Consider the following 24,263-nt stretch of genomic DNA (forward strand, 5'->3'; position numbering starts at 1 on the left):
CAGAGCTTGCAGTGGAGTGAACTACTCTATTCCTATTGTGGTCACCTTCCTGGTGGAAATTAGAAATTATTTATCCACTTGCAAGGTTTTTATTCCGTTGATACGAATTTCTTGGTTCCTCTAAGGAGCATTGAATTGTCCTAGGGAATCTGTTCCCTCTACCGTTTATTGATTTTAACACATTGTTTGATATAAGAAATATCGTCTATGCTATATACCTCGTATATGGCATTGCCCCTGATGAAGTCGTGTTGACGAAACGCGTTGGGTTTTGTAAATAAAGAATTTCATCTTGAACGAAGTCTACGTTTCATTGTTGAAAGAATTCCACTTCAGAGGATATATGATTGTGATATCATGCCTATTATATATTGGTGCTAGGTGGTACTGTTACAGAGCACTCCAGACAACCCTTTTCTACTTCTGTGCCTCTCACTAACAGGAGAGACGTTCTGGAGTTGCGGCTCACTATTTAGCGCAATACCTAAACCACATCTTGTGTTTTCCATATATATATATGTATACATATTTATACATATCAGTAAGATACAATATTTTGACAACTATTTTTTGTTTATTCTGGCAGCCAGACATTTTACTCACATTTACCTATGGCTGCCATCCACTCATTCCACGTTACGGTACTGCTGCTGCTGCTGTCATATGCCCATCAAAGTGACTAACGCCATTCTCCGCTCAGGCAGACCGATCCATACCCAAGAGAAAGGACTGAACGCTTGTCCATAGCACCTGACAGTCTTAGATTTTACAGCTGATGCTGTGTGAAAGTGAGTAACATTGTAAACACAATTATAGGACTCAGACTTAACACGTCCCCCCCACCACACACACACGCATACGTCCCCCTCTCCCCTCCACCAATACTCAGGCAAGGCTTCTAACAGTGTATGGCTCCAGCTGAGGCAGCATCCCTTCATCTCCCACTTCCACCGGGCCCTCCAAGTGTTCCGTCACCCTTCTGTCACAGTACATCTAGCAACCGTCACTTTCTTCTCTCCACGCGTCTGAAATGAAATGCGACCATCTGGTTGTACACAAGCTCAGCGCACCAGTGTGTTATATACTACATCCTCCACTCTATAAATAAAATACACGTTTATAATCAATCAGTGCAGCTGGGGCTGATTCATAAACAGGAACCGAGGATCAGTCTGTGCTGACTTCTCCCACCTTGGCCCATAATAAGCTCTTTTTTTCCTATTTAGAGGTACCCACGTGACCCCGAGCGGCACCAACCTTTCTGTTCTTGGGCAAACCGTGTAGAATCTGGGTGGCTGACACCCTCGCACCTAGCACGGAGAGATACATCCCCACTCCCCATTCCCCTGTTCTTGTTTTTGATAACATCACAAAGTCTTGTTTTAGGATTCGAATGAGATTTTAAGAAAGGAAAAACTTCACATCGTGCTTTGGCGTCCATTTACTACTGGATTGCATTTGCAATGGGAAGTGGGTGAGATTTACCAGGATTCTTTCTCCTGTAAGTATCTCCCTGAAGACGCAGGGACAGGGGCGTCGAAAGGAGCCCATCCCTGCACTCTGCTTTGCCGGGGGGTCTGTGCATGCGCAGTTAGGGCTGCCCCCCCACTGACCCGCTGACTGCCCTGCTGGCAGTGCGGTTAGTAGTCCATAGGCTACAATGGGCTACTGCCATCTCAGAATGGCAGTAGCCCGGGTACACAATGTGATGCTGCCCAAAATTGATACATAAGACAGCATCACATCCCCTACAGAGACCTATGAGGAATGCTGCAGCAAGCGGGGCAGAAGAGATCTCAGCTGGGATCATAGATTCCCGCTGCGGTCCCTCTGTGATACATGCAGGGGTACTGAATATCTGCAGCTAACCCCCGTAAATGGGTGTTTTCGTGGAACATATGTGATAAATGGCCCCTTAGGGTGATTGCTGCTTGCGGATAGGTTGGAACCATGTGTACATCTCCCAGGATTGGAAGTTTCATCATTAATCATAGCAAGAAGCTACAATGGCGGCGTACCCATTATGGTCCAAGTCACTCAGGACGCCAAGCTCTTCTTTACAACAAGGAAAGATAGAGCCTTTGACTGCTTTCACTGCGTATCTATACTGTGTGCAGTGTATGCGGTGCATGGGTGCAGTGTGTATCTATACTGTGTGCAGTGCATGGGTGCAATGTGTATCTATACTGTGTGCAGTGTGTGCGGTGCATGGGTGCAATGTGTATCTATACTGTGTGCAGTGTATGTGGTGCATGGGTGCAGTGTGTATATACTGTGTGCAGTGTATGCGGTGCATGGGTGCAGTGTGTATCTATACTGGGCACAGTGTGTGCAGTGTGTATCTATACTGTGCACAGTGTGTGCAGTGCATGGATGCAATGTGTCTCTATACTGTGTGTAGTGTGTGCGGAGCATGGGTGCAATGTGTATCTATACTGTGCGCAGTGTGTGCGGTGCATGGGTACACTGTGTATCTATACTGTGCACAGTGTGTGCGGTGCATGGGTGCAGTGTGTATCTATACTGGGTGCAGCGTGTGCGGTGCATGGGTGCAGTGTGTATCTATACTGTGCACAGTGTGTGCGGTGCATGGTTGCAGTGTGTATCTATACTGGGTGCAGTGTGTGCGGTGCATGGGTGCACTGTGTATCTATACTGGATGCAGTGTGCGCGGTGCATGGGTGCAGTGTGTATCTATACTGGGCACAGTGTGTGCGGTGCATGGGTGCAATGTGTATCTATACGGGGTGCAGTGTGTGCGGTGCATGGGTGCAGTGTGTATCTATACTGGACGCAGTGTGTGCGGTGCATGGGTGCAGTGTGTATCTATACTGGGCATAGTGTGTGCGGTGCATGGTTGCAATATGTATCTATATGGGGTGCAGTGTGTGCGGGGCATGGTTGCAGTGTGTATCTATACTAGGTGCAGTGTGTGCGGTGCATGGTTGCAGTGTGTATCTACACTGGTTGCAGTGTGTGCGGAGCATGGGTGCAGTATGTATCTATACTGGACGCAGTGTGTGCGGTGCATGGGTGCAGTGTGTTTCTATACTGGGCGCAGTGTGTGCGGTGCATGAGTGCAGTGTGTATTTATACTGGGTGCAGTGTGTATGGTGAATGGGTGCAGTGTGTATCTATACTGGGTGCAGTGTTTATACTGGGTGCAGTGTGTGCGGTGCATGGGTGCAGTGTGTATTTATTCTGGGCACAGTATACACATATATTTTGTGTAGAGCTACCAATAGCGGTTTGTACAGAAGGGGTACTATTTGGAGTCTTGTCATAACTATATACATACGGTAAATTAATCACATGCCCCAAATTGGCCGCATTCCAGTAGATATTCCATAGTTCTACAAAGAAACTCCTGATAGTGAGTTAATAACAAGTGCCCCCGCTAAGTTTTTGGGCATGGGGTATTTTGAATGGGTCTAAACCTTGTGGCCACTTAGGAGTTCTGTACGATTCTCTCTGCACATTGAGTTCAATTACCAGGGTAATTAAAACAGGATGAGTTAATTGGCAGTCATTTGCATGGCAGATGGTTTTAATTGTGGCATCAAACAATTCACCTGTTTATATAAACAAAAGTGAGGCGCGTGAGTGACAGGCGTAGTGTGACAAACCTGGCAATGATCACAATGAAGACACCACGGGACAATTACACCACAAAGGCCAAAGATCATCAGACTGTCATTTATATTGTTTGGCATAAGTCTGCGCAATTCTGTGGGGGGGGGGGGGGGGGGGCTGCTTATCTTGTAAAACCCTGACAGATGGGTGCACGGCAGCCAAGGCACAGCATTGCAGTATACCGCACATTGCAACATAACACTATTAACTGTGTGTCTTCAACCTGTAGCTCTTCAACTGGGGAACTATGGTTCCTATCATCCTATTGAGATTAATGGCTGCAAATAATGGGAGGGGTAGTTCAACAGCAGCTGGAATCCATCCAGACATTTATTATGAACATTACATAATCTGTATACAGAATACACTTATTATTATTATTATTAGGGCTTAGGTGGACATCTGAAATAGGTCGACATGGCCAAGGTCGACAGGGTTGGAAGTTCGACACAATCATTAGGTCGACAATGGGAAGGTCCACGTAAGGATTGTGTCCGCAGTTGCGTAACGAGACAGCTGTAGGCCCCATAGCCAAAGTTGGAAAGGTCCCACATTTAGCATCCAATGGTGAAAAATATATACCACGCAGGTAACTTTTAAAGGGAGAGGGGCCCCTTACAGCTCTGGGCCCCATAGCGGCTGCACTCCCTGCACCTATGACTGTCCCTGTGAAACACTCACTAAAAACCACCACATTTCATTCAATGGAATTCTTACAGAATAATAGGATTTAAAAAACTTGTAAAAGTCCATGTGAGTTTTTGGGTTGAGCAAATGCCTAATATATAGTAGTTAGAAACAAGGATTGCCCCATGTTCTATGTTCCCGGATGCGGTGCGAGGAAAGTCACAGATTGGTGGCACACGTCCATGCTTACATTCCCTCTCCCCTGCCGTCATCCAGCTACCAGCCAGGAGTACGGACATGCTCTGCGGACATATACCAGTGAGGGGATCCTGACACTCTGCAGGAAGGCTGCCCAGGCAATCTGTTTCCATCAGAACCAATGAGAAGTCATTTCATAGAAGTAGAACGTTTTATCACTGGACTGAGATGGGAGTTTGATTAAAGATGGCCTGTTGCCCATAGCAACCAATCAGATTATTCTTATTTATTTAGCAGCTTCTAGAAGATAATAGATAGAATTTATGGGCAACGTCCCAACTTCAATAGAACTCCCATCTTATATCCCATAGAGCAGGCATGTCCATACTATGGCCCTCCAGCTGTTGTGAAACCACAAGTCCCATCATGCCTTGCCAAAGTTTTGTTATTAGGGAATGCTAAGACTATGGCAAGGCATGCTGGGATGTGATGTTTCACAACAGCTGGGGGGCCGTAGTTTGGACATGCCTGACATAGAGGCTGATTGTGATTCGGGTGCTTTTCCCTGCTTTTCCCTCCTCCACGGCATTGTACTGCCTTTCATATGCTTATGCGACAATGGGCCTGATTCATTCAGATAGATCTCTTGTACCAAGCATAGGGCAGGTGGAAATGCACGCTGATGATGTAGATCAGGCATGTCCAAACTATGGCCCTCCAGCTGTTGTGAAACTACAAGTCCCATCATGCCTTGCCACAGTTTTGCTATGGGAATGCTGATAATTGGCGCCATTGGCTTAACTCGGCCTGTGTATAAATTCAGCATTTCATGGGGGAGTAGTCCAGAAAACGCCTGTGCAGACAGAGTCCCGCTACATATGGCGGGGGGTGCGTTGCTCACGTGAGACGGATCCCTCAGCCATTGTCGCGCACAATGCACTGGGCTGCAGGATATTTGTGGGTGACATTTACTGTGTCTGTAGGTGTTCAGTGAGATAGGTATCTCCGCTCAGCAGCAGTGGCATAATTAGATTCTATTAAACCCCTGTGTCCTGAAGATTTCTATTGTGCATTAGAAATGATGATTTGCATTTCTGGCAAACAGGGGTATTTAACTGACCAGGCCAGAAGCCTGGGTGTATATTGGTGTGTGCTACAGGACTCATATGTGCTTGTGATCTGGTAGTGCTCTGCATTAGAGATGGATGCCTGGGCGGCTGACTGCCTCCTGCAGATCTGTAACAGATGGAATATTCGCTTCTCTAGAGCTGTATTAAAGGTGTTATTATGCTCAGCGAGTTAGTAATAGAGGGCGAGTTAGGTGCTTCACAACTGCACTGGGCTCCACAGTCTGTAACAGCGAGGGAACATTAATAACCCTTATTCCAATAGGTTTCGTCTCCCAATTAAAAAAAGAACAAAGATGAAAGTAGATTTAGTAAATCCCTGTATGCCTCCCGTTCCAGATCAGTCGAAGTGGGGTATATGGGGGAACGGGGGAGTAGGGTGGGGTGGCATTTTGATTCATTTTGTGCCGGCCATGTTTCCCATCATGCAAAGGGAGCAGGACATAATGATGTAATTCACCAAATATCATGTTATTTTGACTAGTCAACAGCCCATTAAAATGATGGAACAACCTAAAGCTGTGTACACACAGGCGGCGATAGGGGCTGAAATCGCTGGAAATATGGTCGCAGGCGACCATATTGCCAGTGATGGAAGTGTGCCCCGACGATAAATCGCCGGGTGCGCGCTCCTGTTTTCAGCACCGTTCTAATCGCTGGTCGCAGTAGCTTGCTCCTGCGACCAGCTGATTACCTCTGCGGCTCCCCCAGCAGAGGTTCCCTTTCATCAGCGACCATCACTGGTCTCTGGTCACTGATGAAAAGCAGAAACTGAGCAATATATCTCCCCCGTGTGTACGGGGCTATAGTGCAATGTCAGCGCTAGTGGTTGAGAGCGGCCGCATGGAGAAACAATTGAATTGCTCTGTAGGATGACATCTAGTAACCGACAGCACGCAAAAACACTTGAATTCCCCCCATAGAGGTGAGGAGCAGGGTTAGCAGCTTTGTACAATGGCCACATATATACTGCCCAGCCACATTATCCACATTATCCAAACATATTGTTCTTTTTCTTGATTTATTTTGTACCCAGAACAACAGGTAAACATAATTGGTTGCTAGCAACACATCATGGAATAATTGTATCTAACACATGCCGTATTTTGTTTTAGAGAAGCCACTTGAGGAAGCCATCATTTGGATAGAAAGACAAATATCGTAAAGCTATACATGATGATCATGTGGCCATGTCCAAACGGGTTGGGATCATTTGGTCTACAGCATGAAAAAAAGGTCGACATGGTTCTAGGTCAAAAGGTCATTAGTTCGACAGGTCGTTAGTTTGACAGGTCATTAGTTCGACAATGTCTAGGTCGACATGGGTTTTTTCACTGTTTTTCTACCTGGACACAGTTTAAAGTGCACCGCAGCCCCTTGCATCGCTCACTGCTCCCGCTATGTATTGGGCGCGGTGCCTTGCTATGCTCGGCACACTATTTTATTCTCCCACCATGCCCTAGTAGATGGTAGGGCATGAAATACCGCCTGTCGGCACATGTCGGCTCAAAAAACAGTGAAAAACCCCATGTCGACCTTTTGACTGTCGACCTAGACACTGTCGAACTAATGATCTGTCAAACTAATGACCTTTCGACCTAGAACCATGTAGACCTAGACCCATGTCGACCTAATGGTGTCAACCTAATGACTGTCGCTGTAGAACAAATGACCGCATCCTGCCCAAGCTGTAGGAGAGTAGCAACCTATGGATTTTATCTGTCGTAGAACCACACCGCTCTCTGGCTGCCCTTGACTTGTAGCTTATATTATTACCAGTTATTTATATAGCGCACACATACTCTGCAGCGCTGTACAGAGAATGGGCCTGCTTGCTGGGCTGCGAGTGTTCTGAATCAGGCCCAATGGGGTTTATTCTGGTATATTCGCTCAGATGCAAATTCGCATCCCTGCGAGTCAGCCTAACCCCGCCTTGCGAATGGTGGTACCCCGGCCCACCCAGCATGAAATTCTGGGTGTTCCCATATGCTAATGGTGTTGCCCGCCGCACCGTGCCCCTCTCCGAACCCCCCCCCCGCACGCTGTCCTGGGTGCGTACACCCAGCGAACTGACTATTAGCAGTGGGTGCATGCACCCTACGTGTGCACATGTGCAGAAATGCACATGCGCAGTAAGACAACAATTGGTCCCCAAGTGAATGAAGGGCTACTGCAAACAGACCTGAATCAGGCCCAATATGTGTCCATTCCACAATAACTGGAGAGCTGCACCTTTGCCAGGACTGGGGCAGAGTTTGCCAGCCCTGCTATAACCGGGATAAGGGACATTGGTCTGTATTTGGCCCGGAGGGGCTGTGCAGGTTCCAGTGTGCAGCAGTATTGGGATACTGGGCTCCTTGCTGCAGGTATGCCCGGTCAGGCTGTGCCATTACAAGATGCACATTCCTTTAGTCCCAGCTCCGACCTATCACCGGCTCCCAGCTGCACTGAGTGTTTCCATAACACAGACCAGATGGAGCCCAGTGTCTCAGGGTCTTATCTGGAGTTGTTCTTGGCGGGGCTCAGCTCTGAATTTCAGGAATACTTTACTTTATTTAGGAGCAGGGCTGGTCCTGGCCGGGATCAGCCTCCCAACATCTGCTCTGCATTTCCAGCCATTTAAAGAGCAGGGACAGAACTGCTGGGGGAAATCTTTTAACCCTTGGTCTTCTCCCACGCTCCCTACTTGTCATTATTCAGATGGCTGCATGTTGCGGGGACATCTCTATTTCTCACGCTCCCTTTCCTCTTTCTGTCTGCCTAGCTGCATTAATAGAGATCACTTTCTTCCTCTTCTTCACTACTTCCCCCCTCAGCCTGTTCCATGAAAGGAACCCTGATGACCAAGCATCTGCAGTCCAGCTGTAACAGTGGAGCTCTCCTCTACCTGCACATTGTACAACACATCACTGAGGCATGAGGCACTGGTGCCTCATTGTTACCGCTAGCTCCTAGTGAACTATTAGTTTGAAAATTGGCTTCTGCCAACCCCTTTGTGCGGGTCATTGGCTCATATTAGGACGACATGCATTGAGTCGACACTTGAGGTCGACATGCATTAGGTTGACACTTGAAATAGGCTGAAGGTTGACAGGGTTGGAAGGTCGACGCAAGCATTAGGTCAACAATGGCAATGTCGACAGTCAAAATGTCGACATGCGGTTTTCGTGGTTTTTTTTTGTCCTGAATGTCGACATAAGTGACATGGACATCGTATCGGTGTACCGCATCCCCGCATGGCACTCTATTCTCTTCTCCCTCCACAACCCAGTTGATGGTAAGGCCTAAAATATCGCCTATCGGCACATGCCGGCTAAATTTCAAAAACTCATGTCAACCTTTTGACTAACAACCTTGCCATTGTCGACCTAATGCTTGTGTTGACCTTAGCTCCTGTCTGTAACATGGCAGTTAGGAGCTGATTAATTGCTACTTTGTCTCCAGAGCATACTTGCCTACTTTTTAAAATGTCTCTCTGAGAGAAGTCCAGAGAAGAGATCTATATGGGGGGGGGGCAACAAGGGGGAGGCTGACGTTGCCAAGCTAAAATGACGCAAAATACGTCACGTGTCATTTTAGGCCCTCCCCAAGGAGCCGTGAATTCCGGCATTTTCTAGGCAGGGCGTGGGATACAATGCCACCTTCCCAAGCGGCTGGGAGACTCCCGGCCATTCCAAAAAGGTAGGCAAGTATGTTCAAGAGGTGCCCAGAGAGGGGTGGTGTGTGTGTGTGTGTGTAGGGGGGTATTTTCTGGGCCAGGTCTGATGGTGGGGCCACATGCTGCAGTGTAGCCAGGGAGGTGTTTAAAGTGCTACTTTTATAGTATTTTATAATAAAGGTGCATGGCCATGCCGCCCATGGTTTGACCGTGCTTCATGAACAGTACCTGGTCCCAGCCAGGCTCTCTACTGCCCTGCTTATCTCTGTCCACATTATCACTCTCCAAAACTTAATACATCTCCCCCATAACGCTAAACAAATTAATTTCCAATCAGAACAAGCGGAGTCTACCGGTAGCTCTTCAGCTGTCCATGAACTACAAGTCTCAGCCAGCAAGGCTTTTTGGAACTTATGGTTTAACATCAGCTAGGCGCCTATGCTGCCCCCTTTCCCTCCTTCCCTCGCTGTGCATGTGGCAGAACGGTGGAGTCTGAGCCCCAGCTCCCTGGATGTCCAAGCTGGTGATGGAATCCAGATGTCTGATCCACACAGAACGTCCAGCTGCAGCCCATTAGCGGCCAAATAAAAATAATCCGAGTGGGGAGGAGCGAGGGTTCCTGGCTGGAGTCTGCTGTCAAAAACACAGTGTAAAAACATTCCGAGGGCGAGAAAGTGTTCTCATATGGGAACCTGTTATCTGTGGCACAGGCTGTGCCATCCGCTCCAGGGAGAGCAACATATTCTGAGTGGCAGAGGTACTGGCATCAGTGAGGGTGGCACAGGGAGAGAAAGAGGCATAGAGCACCATCCCAGCAGAGTTGGGGGGGGCACTGTCTACTGTACTGGAGAGCAGCACAGAGAGGGTTACAGCAGCAGGCGCAGGGCAGCCCCTGGCACACTCCCCCCTGTCTCCTGCCCTATGTTCCCTTCTTTGGTCTTGGCCTGGAGTTGCACCGAGGAGCAGGACAGATCCCAGCAGCTGCCACACACCTGCCTTCAGCTCTCAAACTTCAGTGAACCCTGCGGACCTTATCCTTGGCAAAGGAATAGAACACAGTCGGCCAGGCAAGGGTTAATAATAGCAGCGGGTGGGGGGCACAGCTGATCCTAGTAGCAGGTGTTTGGGAATAGCTTTAGCTTCTGCCTGCTGTCCTGTGCCTCGGTTTCCACCTCCTATACACTCCACCTGAATGGTAACTTTCATCCAACCTGGGAGGTGATGTACCCCCCCCCTTCCCTGTGCATCTTTTGACTCCTGTGCCTCTCTTCTTGTCTTTGCAGGCAAATCATACAAGACAACCATTACAATGCCAGACTCTCCAGCCGATGTGAAGACTCAGACAAGGACCTCTCCACCCAGCATGCCCCCACCTTCACCTGCACTGAGCCAAGGGGCCAACCGCAACTCCTCATTCACCCCCAGCACAAGTGAGATGGAGCGATTGCATGCGGGTCTATATATGTTGTCTTATAGAAATAATATTGAGAAATGATTATATCAGTAGCGCTTCTGTATGAACCTCAGGTTCTGAACTTCAAGTCCCAGCATCCCCTGCCAGGTGGAGAGGCACCGGTTGCTTACCTACTATAATCTGCCCATAATCAGGTCACAGTTATTTGATTGAATGGTATTTCTGCCAATCCTATCTGGTTGTAGCTGGTAGAACATGGTTGCGAAGTGTGGCTGTACTGGTCTGATATAGGGGTACATTTACTAAAATGGTAGTTTTATTGAAGATGGGATGTTGCCCGTAGCAACCAAACAAATTCTATCTATTATCTTTTAGAAGGTGCTTAATAATGGGGCCTACACACAGGGCGATTTCAGGGCATTTTCTAAGCGAGCTTACAAGATCGCTGAGACCAGGCATGTCCAAACTGTGGCCCTCCAGCTGAAACTACACATCCCAGCATGCCCTGCATCAGTTTTAGCATGGCCAAATAGCAAAACTGTAGCAGGGCATGATGGGATGTGTAGTTCAGCAACATCTGGAGTGTCAAGGTTAGCCATCACTGCAATAGGGGATGTGACTCACGCTGTCCCTCGGTCCCTCTCCATAGGCTAAATTTACTAAGGTGGGAGTTGCAGTGAAGATATGACGTTGCCTAGAGCAACCAGATAGATTCTACTTCTTTTTTATTCTCTATTACCATCTAGAAGATAATAGACAGAATGTGATTGGTTGCTATGGGTAACGTCACATCTTCATTAGAACTCCTGTCTTAGTAAATTCCCCCCACGTGTGTCTCGCCTTTGGCCTGTCCGTGAGCTCCGCTGCTTCCAGCCAGATGTTGTATAATTAGATGCTGGGTCGCGGAAGCTTCTGATCTGATGGGTTTTAGTTTTAAGCTGCAGAGGAACAGATGTGATGTGTGTATGTGCGTCCATAATCTGCGGCACTAATGTGTGTGTTTACGTGTCTGTAATCCGTGTACACAGCGATCTTGTGTGTGTGTTCCTCTGCGGCTGCGAGTAATCCTGCTGGCTGCTTGCGGCATTTATCTGCAAAACAAACATGTAGCACACATATACCCCACACACATACACACATACACACACACAACATGTGAGACACTTTGGGATCCCACCTGTCAGTTGTGGGCATGCGGTTATTTTGGGCTGCTCTTTCGTGGGCCGCCCCTCAGCCTGCACTTGGTGCCAGTGTGTGTGTGTCCGTGCTGAGAGCAGACTCTACTACGGGGACAGGGGTACAGCTAATGTGGGGGTTGTGCAGTGCTAGAGACCGGGGGCACTGTCGCTCTTGGACAGATATAGGAAAGAAGGGAGAGGAGGTGCCACTTGTTTGGGTGCCTTTGTCAAAGGCTGTTGCTATTAAAACCTGCAACTGCCTCTTATTTTATTTTATGTGGGCCAGCGGGCACAGTTATGCCAGGGTTGTAGGTTGTATTGGTGCACGAACCCAAGTCTCTGCATTCTAGTGTGGCGCGTGCCTTGCGGTGGCCATGTAACATTCTTATCGGTGACAGCTGCGTGGTCAGAGGGATTAATGTTCCGCACTGTATCTATGTATATGTTTTGTGGTGAGCGGTATTCTAGAGCTGCCTATATCTGTACTGTCTCTATCACTAATGCACTCCTAAAGTCATATGTCACTTGCGTTACCGTGGTTGCCAGACCTACACGGTAGGCTTGCTCTGCGTGCACGAGGATTGTGCAGTGTATGACTGGAGCGCTGGTTTAGTATGTTGGCGCGAACGTTGTATTTACCGTAAGAAGAACTAATCTTTACTTCTGTTTTTTACAGTGATGAACGGGAGCAGCCACTCTCCCACAGCTATCAATGGGGCCCCATCTACCCCCAATGGATTCAGCAATGGGCCCTCTGGTTCCTCCTCAGCTGCACTGTCCAATCAGCAGCTGCCACCGGCCTGCGGGGCGCGACAGCTGAGCAAGCTGAAGCGGTTTCTGACTACTTTGCAGCAGTTTGGCAGCGACATCTCTCCGGAGATTGGGGAGCGGGTACGGGCTCTGGTGCTTGGGCTTGTGGTGAGTATGGAAGTCTGTGTGCATCCTCCAGCAAAAGGCCAGTGCTATACATGCAGACGAGGAGGTGTGTGGCTTTGTGGGCCAATAGCAAAGCTTTGCACTTGTCCCAGCCTTTCATGTGGCTCACATTGGGTTGTGGAGGAGCAGTCGGAGCCAAACTGCCAGCCAGATCCACCATAATCTGTTGCTGCCTGGCCATTCTCAGCACCCCTACCCAAAGTTATTACACAGGTGCACTCATTATTCACTGACACATTTTATAAGATCCACAGTTGGAGCTAATTATTTCACTTGTGATTCTGTGCGGAGACCTGGAAAAAGTGAACTGTTGGTGGTCCTTGTGGACCAAGGTTTGGAACCACTGCCCTAAAGGACTGTTGCCTGGCGATAGGTGACTGCTAGTATAACTAACGCTCAATGTGATGCGTTTCGGTCAGTAGAAGGGTGCTTTCATAAGAGCACTGGTGGTCCTGAGCGTTCATGTTTCATTTTATTTCTTCTAGAATTCCACACTCACGATTGAGGAATTTCACTCGAAGCTGCAAGAAGCCACCAACTTCCCTCTCCGCCCGTTTGTCATCCCCTTCTTAAAGGTATAAACTTCATTTGCAGAGCTTTGTGCCAGCATACTTACAATTGCAGATATAGCAGAACTTATTGCAGTCTTTAACCTTGGTAAAAATCACTAATATGTCTATCACCCCACCACACACTTTTATATATAATATACCTTTCACCTCCTCCTCCTCCCCACAACATCCCTTATACACATAAATGCCTATTACCCCTCCACCCCTTACATACTTTAAACCTATTACCCCCCCCCCCCCCCCCCACACACACACACACACACTCAAACTTGTTATATACTACCTAATAAACCTATTATACATACACCTTATACCCCACCCCCCACCCCTGGATTTGCCACTGTATATGTATCATTACACTTTTTCATGGTCACCATAAAAAGTGCAGACCCGTATGACTGCAAACCAGCCTTATGTCTGCACAATGATGCATTTGCGCATCAGACTTTATTATGTAAATCATTTTAAGCCTCCCTTTATCATGCTCACCTAGATATCCAATTGTTCGTCTTTAGGCCAACCTTCCACTACTGCAGCGGGAGCTACTGCATTGCGCTCGGCTGGCAAAGCAGAGTCCGGCACAGTACTTGGCACAGCACGAACAGCTCCTCCTGGACACCAGTGTCAGCAGCTCTCCCAGCGACTCCTCCGAGCTCTTATTGGAGGTGAATGAGAACGGCAAGAGGCGGACACCTGACAGGTTTGTACCACCGTGACGAAAACTGTACTCTATGGGTCCAGGGTCCAATACAGCTGCACCCCCCCCCCCTTTCCCGCATATACCTGTCCAATATAATTGAACCCATTGGGTAATGTAGACTATTACCCCAGAAAAGATGTCATGGTCATTATTGGCCAAATGATGCTGATTAAAAACCTAGTGCCTAATTATTCATTAGGGGTGGAAAGGGGTGGGGGGTTCTAACCAAAGTCCCAGATTTTTTACCTTGAAATAGGGATTTTCCCCAACTTTTCACCTCCTGGAGGCTGTAAACTTAAAGGCACACTACTCAGCAGAACGTGCCTGACTGCTTGTAGTCGGGCGCATTCTGCCGAGATCCCTGTTCAATGCTGTCGAGGAAGACGGCATTGAATAGGGCCCTGCCGTTATTCCTCCCCCCCCCCCCCCCCCCCCATCAGGAATAGCGGCGGGAGATCGAATGAACACAGCTCACTGAATGGTAAAAAAATCTTGCTTGGATGCATTGTGTTGGATTTACAGCGCTAACACGTGTAAACGGGTAAAAGCTCCTGACTGAATTCCATTCCTGGCTTTGTCCACTTGGAGAACCAAAATGAACATGACTCACCAGGAACTCGCCATGTTAGTGATAGTCGAGAACCATTTTTTGTAATTGTGCTGTAGGAATCAACTGACCTCTATTGCAGAGATACAGATTATTGCAGGGAAAATGAGCACAATCTGGAACCTTGTATTAGGTAACAAGGGGCTTCCATGCAGTTTGATGTTCAAAAATGATCCAGTAACCCCATGTAATGAACTATCGGTGGGTTTCTAACAGCCAGTAGCAGACTGAGACCCTGTTCAATTTGAGCGACAAATTGTTGACCACCCTCATTTTTTTTTAGGACCAAAGAGAATGCACAAGAAGGTCTCCACCCGGACCACCTTCCTAAGCGACCATGCACCACCAGCCCAGCACAAAAATACAGTCCCAGTAACGGGCTTCTTCACCCACCCACCAACGGACTCCCGCACCACACTCCACCACCTACTCAACACTACCGCCTGGAGGACATGGTGCTGGCGCATCACTACCGACACACAGACCCACGGGAGGTGCGAGAGCGCCATCGGCAGGCAGGTGAGGGAGATGACACTCTGTGCTGGGGGTGGTTAAAGAGTCAGAGTGCTAAAAAGATTGGGAATTCAGCGCTGTGATTAATGCCCTATATATACAGCAAATAGTTTTTGTTCTTCCAATAAAAGTTTGGAAATGAACCAATAGAATGTGACACTTAAATTATATGAGTCCAGAGCTAAGCATCTCGAGCACCAACGGTATATTTTTATTTATCAATACATATAATGAACATATCATTTATTATGGGAGGATGGGTGAGGGGGGCTGGTTCGCAGAAGTATACTGATTTTATTTTGGACTGTTATATAAGAAAGTCCATATTATGTCCCTGTCATCTCTGTTACTTTAATCTGTTTTAAAAAAAGATGGCATCCAATATGTCAATTTGTATTATTTGTAATACAGTTTACCTCTCATGAGCCAGTTACAACACAGAGAATGCAGCCTATCAGATCACTAGGAGCCAGTGACATCACAGAGAATGCTGCCCACAAATGTAATATGAATCAATGGCATCACGGAGAATAGAGCCAATCATTTCACTATAAACCAGTGACATCACAGAAAATGGGGCCTATTAATTCACTAGGAAACCATGACATCCCAGCCTAGCCATTCAATATGCCACAGTAACATCAGAGATCCTACAAGCCTATTAATTCCATATGAAATACTCTCCTCTCTGAGATTGAATCCTATCAGTTCACTGTGAACCAAGAGGGCATCACTGAGAGACGGTCTCTGGTTGCTAGTCATATGTATGGCGCTGCCAACCACTTGTGGCACCTTAAAAATAAAATTCAGTAATGATTGTGAACTGAGAGACTCATGGACCTCATGATATCTCTTAGATTTAAGTGAAAGGCCCTATACTAAGATTTATATTGGGGACTGGTGCAAAATATTGGGGACCGGTGCAAGTGAGACATCATATTAGACATCCAAGTTATTTTAGTAGGTCTTATCCCAAAATATTTATGGTCGTGCCCTAGGAAATGTACTAGGATGTGACTGTAATAAGTAGTCTGTAATGCCTTTGGATACATTGTATTTAAATCCTACACTGTGATCACAGGTTTGCTTTGCATGCATTTAGCGCCCAGACTAGGATATTGCCCCATGACACTACGTCAGCTGATGCGTCATGTGATAACAGCACTTATACAGCAGGTGCCTCTTCCAGGCTAATCTGTGATCTGCGTGCAGTGTGATCACATATGATAGTGTGATCACGCCATTTCCAGCATTGTCGCTCACACAAACCCACTTCAGCGGGATCTAAGGTGTTTTCATCTATCTGCCCATGTGCAGCCCAAATTCTGTGTCCTCCTACCTTCAGTATTACATTACATTGGAAAGGGTTTCCTGTGCGGTGTGTAACAAATATCCACTCAGGCAGGAGAAGCCTGACTATCTCCGATCCCTGCCTAAACAGCTTGTTGTCCCTTTTCAGCTGTGCACGAAGTGATCGATCACAGACTGACGGAACGTGAGTGGGCGGAGGAATGGAAGCATCTCAACAACGTGAGTGGGCATCGGCAAAGGATGGGCTTAAAGGAAAAGTGTAACTTTGTATAATTAGCGCCATTCCCCCCCTTCATTTGTACCGTAGTAAGCATCTATGTCTCAAATGACCATTCATGGGACAGACCCTTAGGGGGAGGTTTATCAAATCTTGGAGAGTGACAAAGTATCAATCAGCTCCTGTCCTTTTTTTTGAACACAGCCTATAAAATGCTGTGGGAGCTAATGGTAACCAAGCTTTGATAAATATGACCCTTGGATTATGGAACCATTGCATTCATTTGTGATCTGCACATGTGACAGTGCTGCGTGATTGCTGCGTGTTGTATAAACAAGAGAACATGTGACACTTAGAGCTAATTATGGTAGCATGGTGAAATGAATTGCTTTTTTTATTATTTTTATTGCAATATACTAGTTAAAACGGGTAAACTTTGCAAAAAAAAAAAAAAGTTTTCATAGGTCCTCCAATAGTTATTATTACAGTTTAATAATAACTTAATTGCCCGGTATACTGGTGCCAAATAAGTGTATGTTACGCAAAGTTACGCAAAGTTAAACACTGCACGCACAAGCCAATATATTCTATGAGCAATAATGGCGTTTGGAGCATAAACACTGAACGATATCGGTACCAGGACTTAACATACGGGTCATTTTGACCTGCACTTTCAACAGACTGGGGGGGGGGGGGGCACTAACGATGCATGGGAGCGCTAATCATTAATGATACACACTAGATTTTTTGGACAGATATCACGGTGCTGCCCTTTCCGAGCAATATCTTTTAAATTCTCGTTTATTTAAAAAAAAATTTGAGGACTGATTTTATTATGTTTGTTTGCTCTCAGCTGTTAAACTGCATCATGGATATGGTAGAAAAAACGCGGCGTTCGCTGACGGTCCTCCGCCGCTGCCAGGAAGCGGATCGGGAAGAGCTGAACCACTGGATCCGTCGCTATAGTGATGCAGAGGACTTGAAAAAGACTGTCAGCTCTGTAACCCAGCCAGCGCGACACCACAACAGCTCCAGCACAGAATCCTCCCCAGCAGGTCAGATAACGTACAAGAAGCCAGAGGGCAGGAGCGGAGCGCACTGCTGGTGCCAGACTCAGTGGTGCTTCTTTTAATTGTCTTATGCTGGGTACACACTAGAATGATGGATTGGCCGGCTGGCTGATCCGCCGACCTATCCGACAATTGGTATGAGCATACACACTTACCAATCGTCATTGTGTCCTGCCAGGTGCCACAACTGGGTGGACATTTACATGTGACATGTGTCGGTCACCGGCGACTGGTGTGCGGGCGGTCGGCTGAGAGGTGGTCCTGTGTTATGTGATTATACACACACGCACACACACACGGACTGGGGGGGGGGCTGCATCTGACTCCATCCCTTAGCGTAGTAAGGAGGGATGTATGGAGCAATTCAGACCTGCACACTGTGATCCGAATTCGCACCCCCGACTGATGGAGAGGGGTCTGCGCATGCACGATTATGCGCATGTGCAAACCCCGCAGCGAGCGCCTTTGGCTAATTTTTCATTCGCCGGGGGGCTTGCTGCCTGAGTCAGAGTCACTCAGGCAGAGGGCGTTCCGACAGGTCCGCCCAGCGATTAATGGGTGTGCCCACAAAAACAGTGGGCGCGCCTATAGAAATGATGGGCGGGTCCGTTGGAACGCAGACATGCCACTACCTGCTCGGAACAGGCGGCTGATATTAATGCAGCTTAGCAAGCGAGTATGAATCAGGCCCTATGTGCAGTGTGTGATTGCTGGTGGCACATGTATATAAGCTCCGCTACTGAATAATGACAAGAAGGTACAGTGTGGACATTTGTATTTACCAATTTTTCTTTGAATTGTCCATGTTTACATTAGAGCCTTCACGGGACTTTCTCCATCGGCCACAGGCTGGGTATATGCCGGAGGAGATCTGGCGGAAAGCAGGTGAGTGATATGTTCTATGGGCGTCCAAGAAACTATAGTTATCGCTCATACAAGTGAGGGCAAAATACAGCAACACAACTGGTGTGATCCTGCCAGAAGTGTTACTTTTACCAGTAGTTACCGCATAGAGTTGTGTTGTACATTTAGGGCCAGATGTAACAAGCTTCAAAAAAAGCCAATCAGCTCCTACCTGTCATTTTTCAAACCCAACCTGTGACATAACAGGTAGTTGCTGATTGGCTGGTGGTTTATCACTCTCCACTTCATCGCTTTTTACAGCTTGATGCATCTGGCCCTCAGTGTTATCCACTCGGATGATGTTGCCCGAGACAGTATACGGCCATGAGGACAACACATGCGAGGGCCGTGGATACACTTTGGTGGTATCCATGTCGACAATTGAGGTCAAAATAACGTGAAAAACTCATGTCGTCCTTTTGACTGTTGAACTAGCCATTGTCGACCTAATGCTTGTGTAGACTTTCCAATCGTGTCAACCGTAGCCATGTCTAACTATATCATGTGTCGACCTAATGGTCCATACCTGTCTAAGACATACCTGACTACAGTCACTATCCCACAGGCCTGTGCAGATCTGGCATTCCGTTATTCTTTGAATTAGCCCCATTCTACGCAATATAAATCACGTCTACAAATGTGAAAATATTCGTTTTTTCCAATATACACTGAAGCCAGTTTTTTTCATTTGGATGACTTTGTTCTAGGTGCTGTATACAGTGGTTTGGAGCACAGGTTACAGTTATATATATACCAGACAGTTTTTCTGTTTAGTTTTGCTAATGCTTATTGGAATTTGCAGTGTAGGGTATATTCCTAAATCTTTAAACTCCTACTATACCTTAGTCCCCACCTCCCAGGGCTCACCTTCCCCTCTGAGCTGTCTCTCTGTCCGCACAGAGGAGGCGGTGAACGAAGTAAAACGCCAGGCCATGTCGGAGCTGCAGAAAGCTGTGTCGGAAGCGGAACGCAAGGCCCACGACCTCATCACCGTAGAACGAGCCAAAATGGAGCGGGCGTTGGCGGAGGCAAAGCGGCAGGCATCAGAGGACGCCGTATCCGTCATCAATCAGCAGGAGGACTCAAGTGAGGTAACGGCCACGCGGCACAGAGCAGGAGGAATAAGCCGCACCACACTTGTTCAGTATGTGAAGCTTATGGGGGAGTTTGGACTTCACGTTTCAATTACGTATCTAGGGCCTGATTCATTAGTGAATACTCTGGGGGCCGATGGCGCACTATCACAGTTGCCAAGGCATTCGCACGGGTAAGGGAAGGGAGGGAGGCAGGCAAGGGAATGGCCACTGTTTTATGGGCTTCACCATGAAAATGCTGGCTGTCCCCCTGGGAACGCAGGCGGGCCGATGCCTGTCAGGGGCAGGCGGCTGACGTCACATGACATTAGTGCTCACCCCCTCTTCGGCGAAATAAAAGTCAAAAGATTTCTCTCCCCTTCAGTGTTCAGCCGCTCAATAAGCAGCGAACGACCGCTGCTTATCGAGCAGTCCTGAATCAAGGCCATCATGAGAGGTGCTCTGAGATGAAACGTGTAGTTCCACAAATGCTGCTGCACACTCAAGTACTAAGCACTGTTAATGAGAATAATAGTTTTATAGTATTATAGTGTTAATAAGTAAGAACTAACAGCTGGGTGTTATAGGGCGGGATGTATTGATGTGCGGAATATATTCCGCCAAACATCGCAATGACACTAATCACTTCTGTATTAACATATGCAATTATTATTGCAAAGGACAGCTCTTGAGAATAGAGATGCCCTTTTAGAAGCCGCCAGCACCGATTGAGAGGGTCCCTCTCACTTCCTACACCATGCAATGACTCCCAGGCTCCTCCTCCTTGCACCCGTAAGGGGAAGTCCTGTTGCTAGGGAGAAGGAGGACACTGGGTCCGGACAGCACAGCAGGAAGCTGCCAGGACAGCAGGAGAGGGGGGAACTTCGCAAGCGCGGGATGCGGTAAAATGCCCATAGGCTCCTATAGGGCAACATAAGAAAAATCTGGTACTTCCTCATCTTTGCGGCCCTCCGCTTATGCTAGTTACATTAGCCGCTATGTAAGGATTTTCGTCGAGGGAACCTGTGTCCATGCCACCCTCCTGTGTCCATGCCACCATGTATTACCTTTAGTAAAGTTTTGGTGAGCGAAGCGGAGTGGAGCGAGCCACCGAGCCCTAAGTGTGACGAGCAAAGGGAGTCCGCGAGGGGACGATGATGCTACGTAAGTTCCGTGGCGTAAGCAGTGGGGGCAAAGATGAGGAAGTACCAAAAATCTGGTGTTAACCTCCGCACCGGAACACAGCGGCCCCTTGTAGTTACATTTTTGAAAATGCCGTAAAAACTTTTCTGTGTTTTTACCACAGTTTTCATTTGACACATCTCAGCCAAAGAGCGTTACACGGGTGAAAGGTGTTAAAATACTAAAAAGTGTTGTATTATATGTTCTCTTTCTAAAGCTGCTTATTACAGTGGTTGAGCGTAACTAACAGTATTACCTTCTTCCTTTGTAAAAGGATAACTTTCCGTTCCTTCATAGGTGGAGATGTATGACGCCTGAGAGAGAGAGAGAAAGTGGAAACGTTGCCAAAAACAGCTTCTGTCATTTATCTAGCACAGTCTATGAAATGAGAGTTAGAATCTGATTGGTTGATTTGGGCAATTCCACCCTTTTATCTCTTTCGAAGGCTTACGTCTCCTATAGGGCCTTCAGACCTATTCGCTAGGCTGCGTATATTCGCCGCCTAGCAAACAGGTAGGCACCTCCCGAATCCCCTTGCATGCGGCCGTCCGGGTGAAAAATCATTGGATGGTCACTGTACACCCAATTCGGGGTGGGTGCTGACATCATGTGACATCATCCGCCTACCCAGGCAGATATCGACACGCTTGCGTTCCCAGGTGAACGCCCAATGTTTTTATGGGGACAACCATAAAACGCTGGGCGGTTCACTGCTGCCACCCGCTGCACGCCACCTACCGTCCTCGAACGAACGGCTTGATGAGTGTGAAACTCCTGGGGTTCACACATGCGCATACCCGAACATTTGGGAAGGGACCGAATTTGGACCCATAAGAACTGGTCTGATTCGGCTCTACAGTTTTCATGAGTTGTTGAGAGAGCGGACATACTGGCACTTTCATCTTATGGTTGTTAGAGAGAAGAAAGATGGATCTGATAGTCATGTCCCCAAAGAGCTATGCCTCTAATGTAGTTAGCCGTTGGGATAACTGTATTCTTACTCTTCTTGCAGAGCTGCTGGAACTGTGGACGGAAGGCCAGTGAGACCTGCAGCGGCTGCAACACCGCCCGATACTGTGGTTCCTTCTGCCAACACAAAGACTGGGAGAAACATCATCATGTGTGTGGCCAATCACTGCACCACCCACCCAGCTCGCAGCCAGTGTCAACCACCCCGGCCACACCCGCAACCAGCCCAACTGCAAGCAGCTCCGCCTCTCGCTCTGGGACCCCCGCCACACCCCTTTTGCTGGATACCGCCTCACGCTAATGGAGAATGCAGGAGATAAGAATATGAGGACACAGGCCAGTCAACCTCCTGCTCACAGACAGCTGCACCCATCAGCCTCAATGTGGGGTTCTGGGCAATGGCAGCCATGACTCCGCCTGTCCCCCGTTGTGTCTGTCTCTGGGTGGGTTCGGATCTGTTTGTCAGTGTGGTTTGCAATTGAACCTGAAGACAAACATACATACATATTTCAAAATCCCCACCCTGCCTATTAGTTCGGACGTATAAAGCCCCTCGGAGGGGGGATAGACTATGAAGAGAGTGCGGGAAGTGTTTTATTTATAACTACTCTCAAATCTTTGGCTTTAAACATAATTGAAATCCAAAAAAAACCTGATATACTAATTAAACTACCTTGCTAGACAGCCAAGAAATGTCAGACACCAAGAACACCTCTTAACCAAGAAATCCCAAAAAATAAAACCCCAATCCAAACATTACCAGCCCTGCCAAAGCCTGGTCCAAGAGGAGCGGAGGGAGCTTTCGGGGAAGAACACAAAGTTTCACTGCGTTCTGAGAGTTCTGCTGGGGGGAAATCCCTGAGGAAAGACACCAGAGTAGAAGCAGCGTTCCACATCTTTTCTCCAAGGCTTCCTCTGGGGATGTTCCACCTCCCCTGCACTTGCATCTTCCTCCTCTACCTCTCCTGTAGCAAATTGCCTCAGCTGTTCAGGACTAACCTCCTTTTCCTACTCTCAGATTGTCCCAGAGAGAGAAAAAGACGTCTAGAGACGCGTTTCGCAAACCTGTTCAGGCAGACAATGAGACCCTTGTGTAACAGTGTTTTGTTTTTTTCACAACATCCTTGTGTATTTTAAAGCACAAGCCGGTGGTGCCCAGAATGGAATATTGTTGGACAGTTGGGTCTGGTGGGAGATGACACCAGTAACTCCTCTCCCACCCCCCACCTTAGCTCAGACTTAAACCCACAATGGGGAAAATTGTACAGTTTTTTTTTTTTTTTTGTATATTTTATTTATAAAAGCAAAACAAAAGAATTCCCATGTAGGGGACGCGAGTGCAATATAATACGTGCCAGGCTACTGATGGGCGGGGAGTCTGCTGCAAATTTATATAAACAAATCGAAAAATACAAATATAGGGTGGCAACGGGGGAGTGTACAGCACACAGATGTATAGTATTCATTCTAGCACCCGTCATATTTGAAAACCCATGCAGTTCCTCTTCCCTGCCTGGGGTGTCGCTGTCTGCTGTGGTGTTTCTAGCACAGGTCTGGTTTGCATATCAGTGCTGTTAAACAGACCACACTGTGCTAGAAACACCACAGCAGACAGCGAAACCCCAGGCAGTGAAGAGGAACTGCATGGGTTTTCAAATATGGCGGGTGCTAGAATGAACACTAGATGTACAGTAGCAGAGAGCTACTAAGTCAGGTCCATATTCCCCTGTACATTATCACAGCAGGAATGTTGCACCACTGGGTAGTTTCTAGGGTGGATGGTGACATATGATAAAGTGTATATTTAGAACACCATTTTGGCGGAGTGCATTTTCATTGGGACGTAACTTGCCCGTCTGTATTCTGGAATGGAAACTATCAATCGCTTATTTATTATCCGTCCTTATGGCCTGGGGTATTCTGGGGCATATAAATATGGTTCTAAAGATTTCACTTTGTGTCACGAACAATCTTCCTGATTAGAAGTCCCATGTGATTTGATGACATCAAGTATTACTGTAGAAACATTTGTGGTTCCCACTCAAGATGCCTAAAGCAGCCAACCAGATACTAGCTTTCATTTTCTAGAAGGTACAAGAGAAAAGATAGCTAGCATCCGATTGGCTCGTGAAACTTATTCCACATAATACTATAATCATGCTTCATTTTACCTTGATAGTTTCCATTTGCCAGGATGCACTATAATATTATGCCAATAATACATTTGTAGCATTGTGATATAGCACTTGTCCTGCGTATGAGAAACGCTGTGGTACTTCTACTATCTGCAAGTATTAATTTAAGGAATTACAATGGAAGCTTATATGGCCGAAGATATGCCAGTTAGATAATGACCTGGTGCTGGTTTTACCCAT

At 47.4% G+C, this 24,263-nt stretch overlaps 1 protein-coding gene across 5 annotated transcripts in view; it reads left to right on the plus strand.

Moving 5' to 3' along the window:
• Positions 1 to 23,473, plus strand: part of CBFA2T3 (CBFA2/RUNX1 partner transcriptional co-repressor 3) — a 66,847-nt gene extending 43,374 nt beyond the window's left edge. Inside the window, exons 2-11 of one of the 5 annotated variants that reach the window (XM_083164946.1) lie at positions 10,527 to 10,673; positions 12,512 to 12,753; positions 13,257 to 13,346; positions 13,859 to 14,043; positions 14,934 to 15,169; positions 16,623 to 16,693; positions 17,545 to 17,746; positions 18,578 to 18,646; positions 19,570 to 19,750; positions 21,932 to 23,473. In XM_083164946.1, the coding sequence (XP_083021072.1) occupies positions 10,553 to 10,673; positions 12,512 to 12,753; positions 13,257 to 13,346; positions 13,859 to 14,043; positions 14,934 to 15,169; positions 16,623 to 16,693; positions 17,545 to 17,746; positions 18,578 to 18,646; positions 19,570 to 19,750; positions 21,932 to 22,208 (1,674 nt within the window). In that variant the 5' untranslated portion in view covers positions 10,527 to 10,552 and the 3' untranslated portion in view covers positions 22,209 to 23,473. Of the gene's footprint in view, positions 1 to 10,526; positions 10,674 to 12,511; positions 12,754 to 13,256; positions 13,347 to 13,858; positions 14,044 to 14,933; positions 15,170 to 16,622; positions 16,694 to 17,544; positions 17,747 to 18,577; positions 18,647 to 19,564; positions 19,756 to 21,931 lie in introns of all 5 variants that reach the window. The other 4 variants (XM_083164945.1, XM_083164949.1, XM_083164948.1 and 1 more) reach the window with 4 other exon arrangements.
• Positions 23,474 to 24,263: the final 790 nt, after the last annotated feature.

This window comes from Crinia signifera, chromosome 11, assembly GCF_055691185.1.
Source record: "Crinia signifera chromosome 11, ASM5569118v1, whole genome shotgun sequence".
Taxonomy (NCBI): Eukaryota; Metazoa; Chordata; class Amphibia; order Anura; family Myobatrachidae; genus Crinia; species Crinia signifera.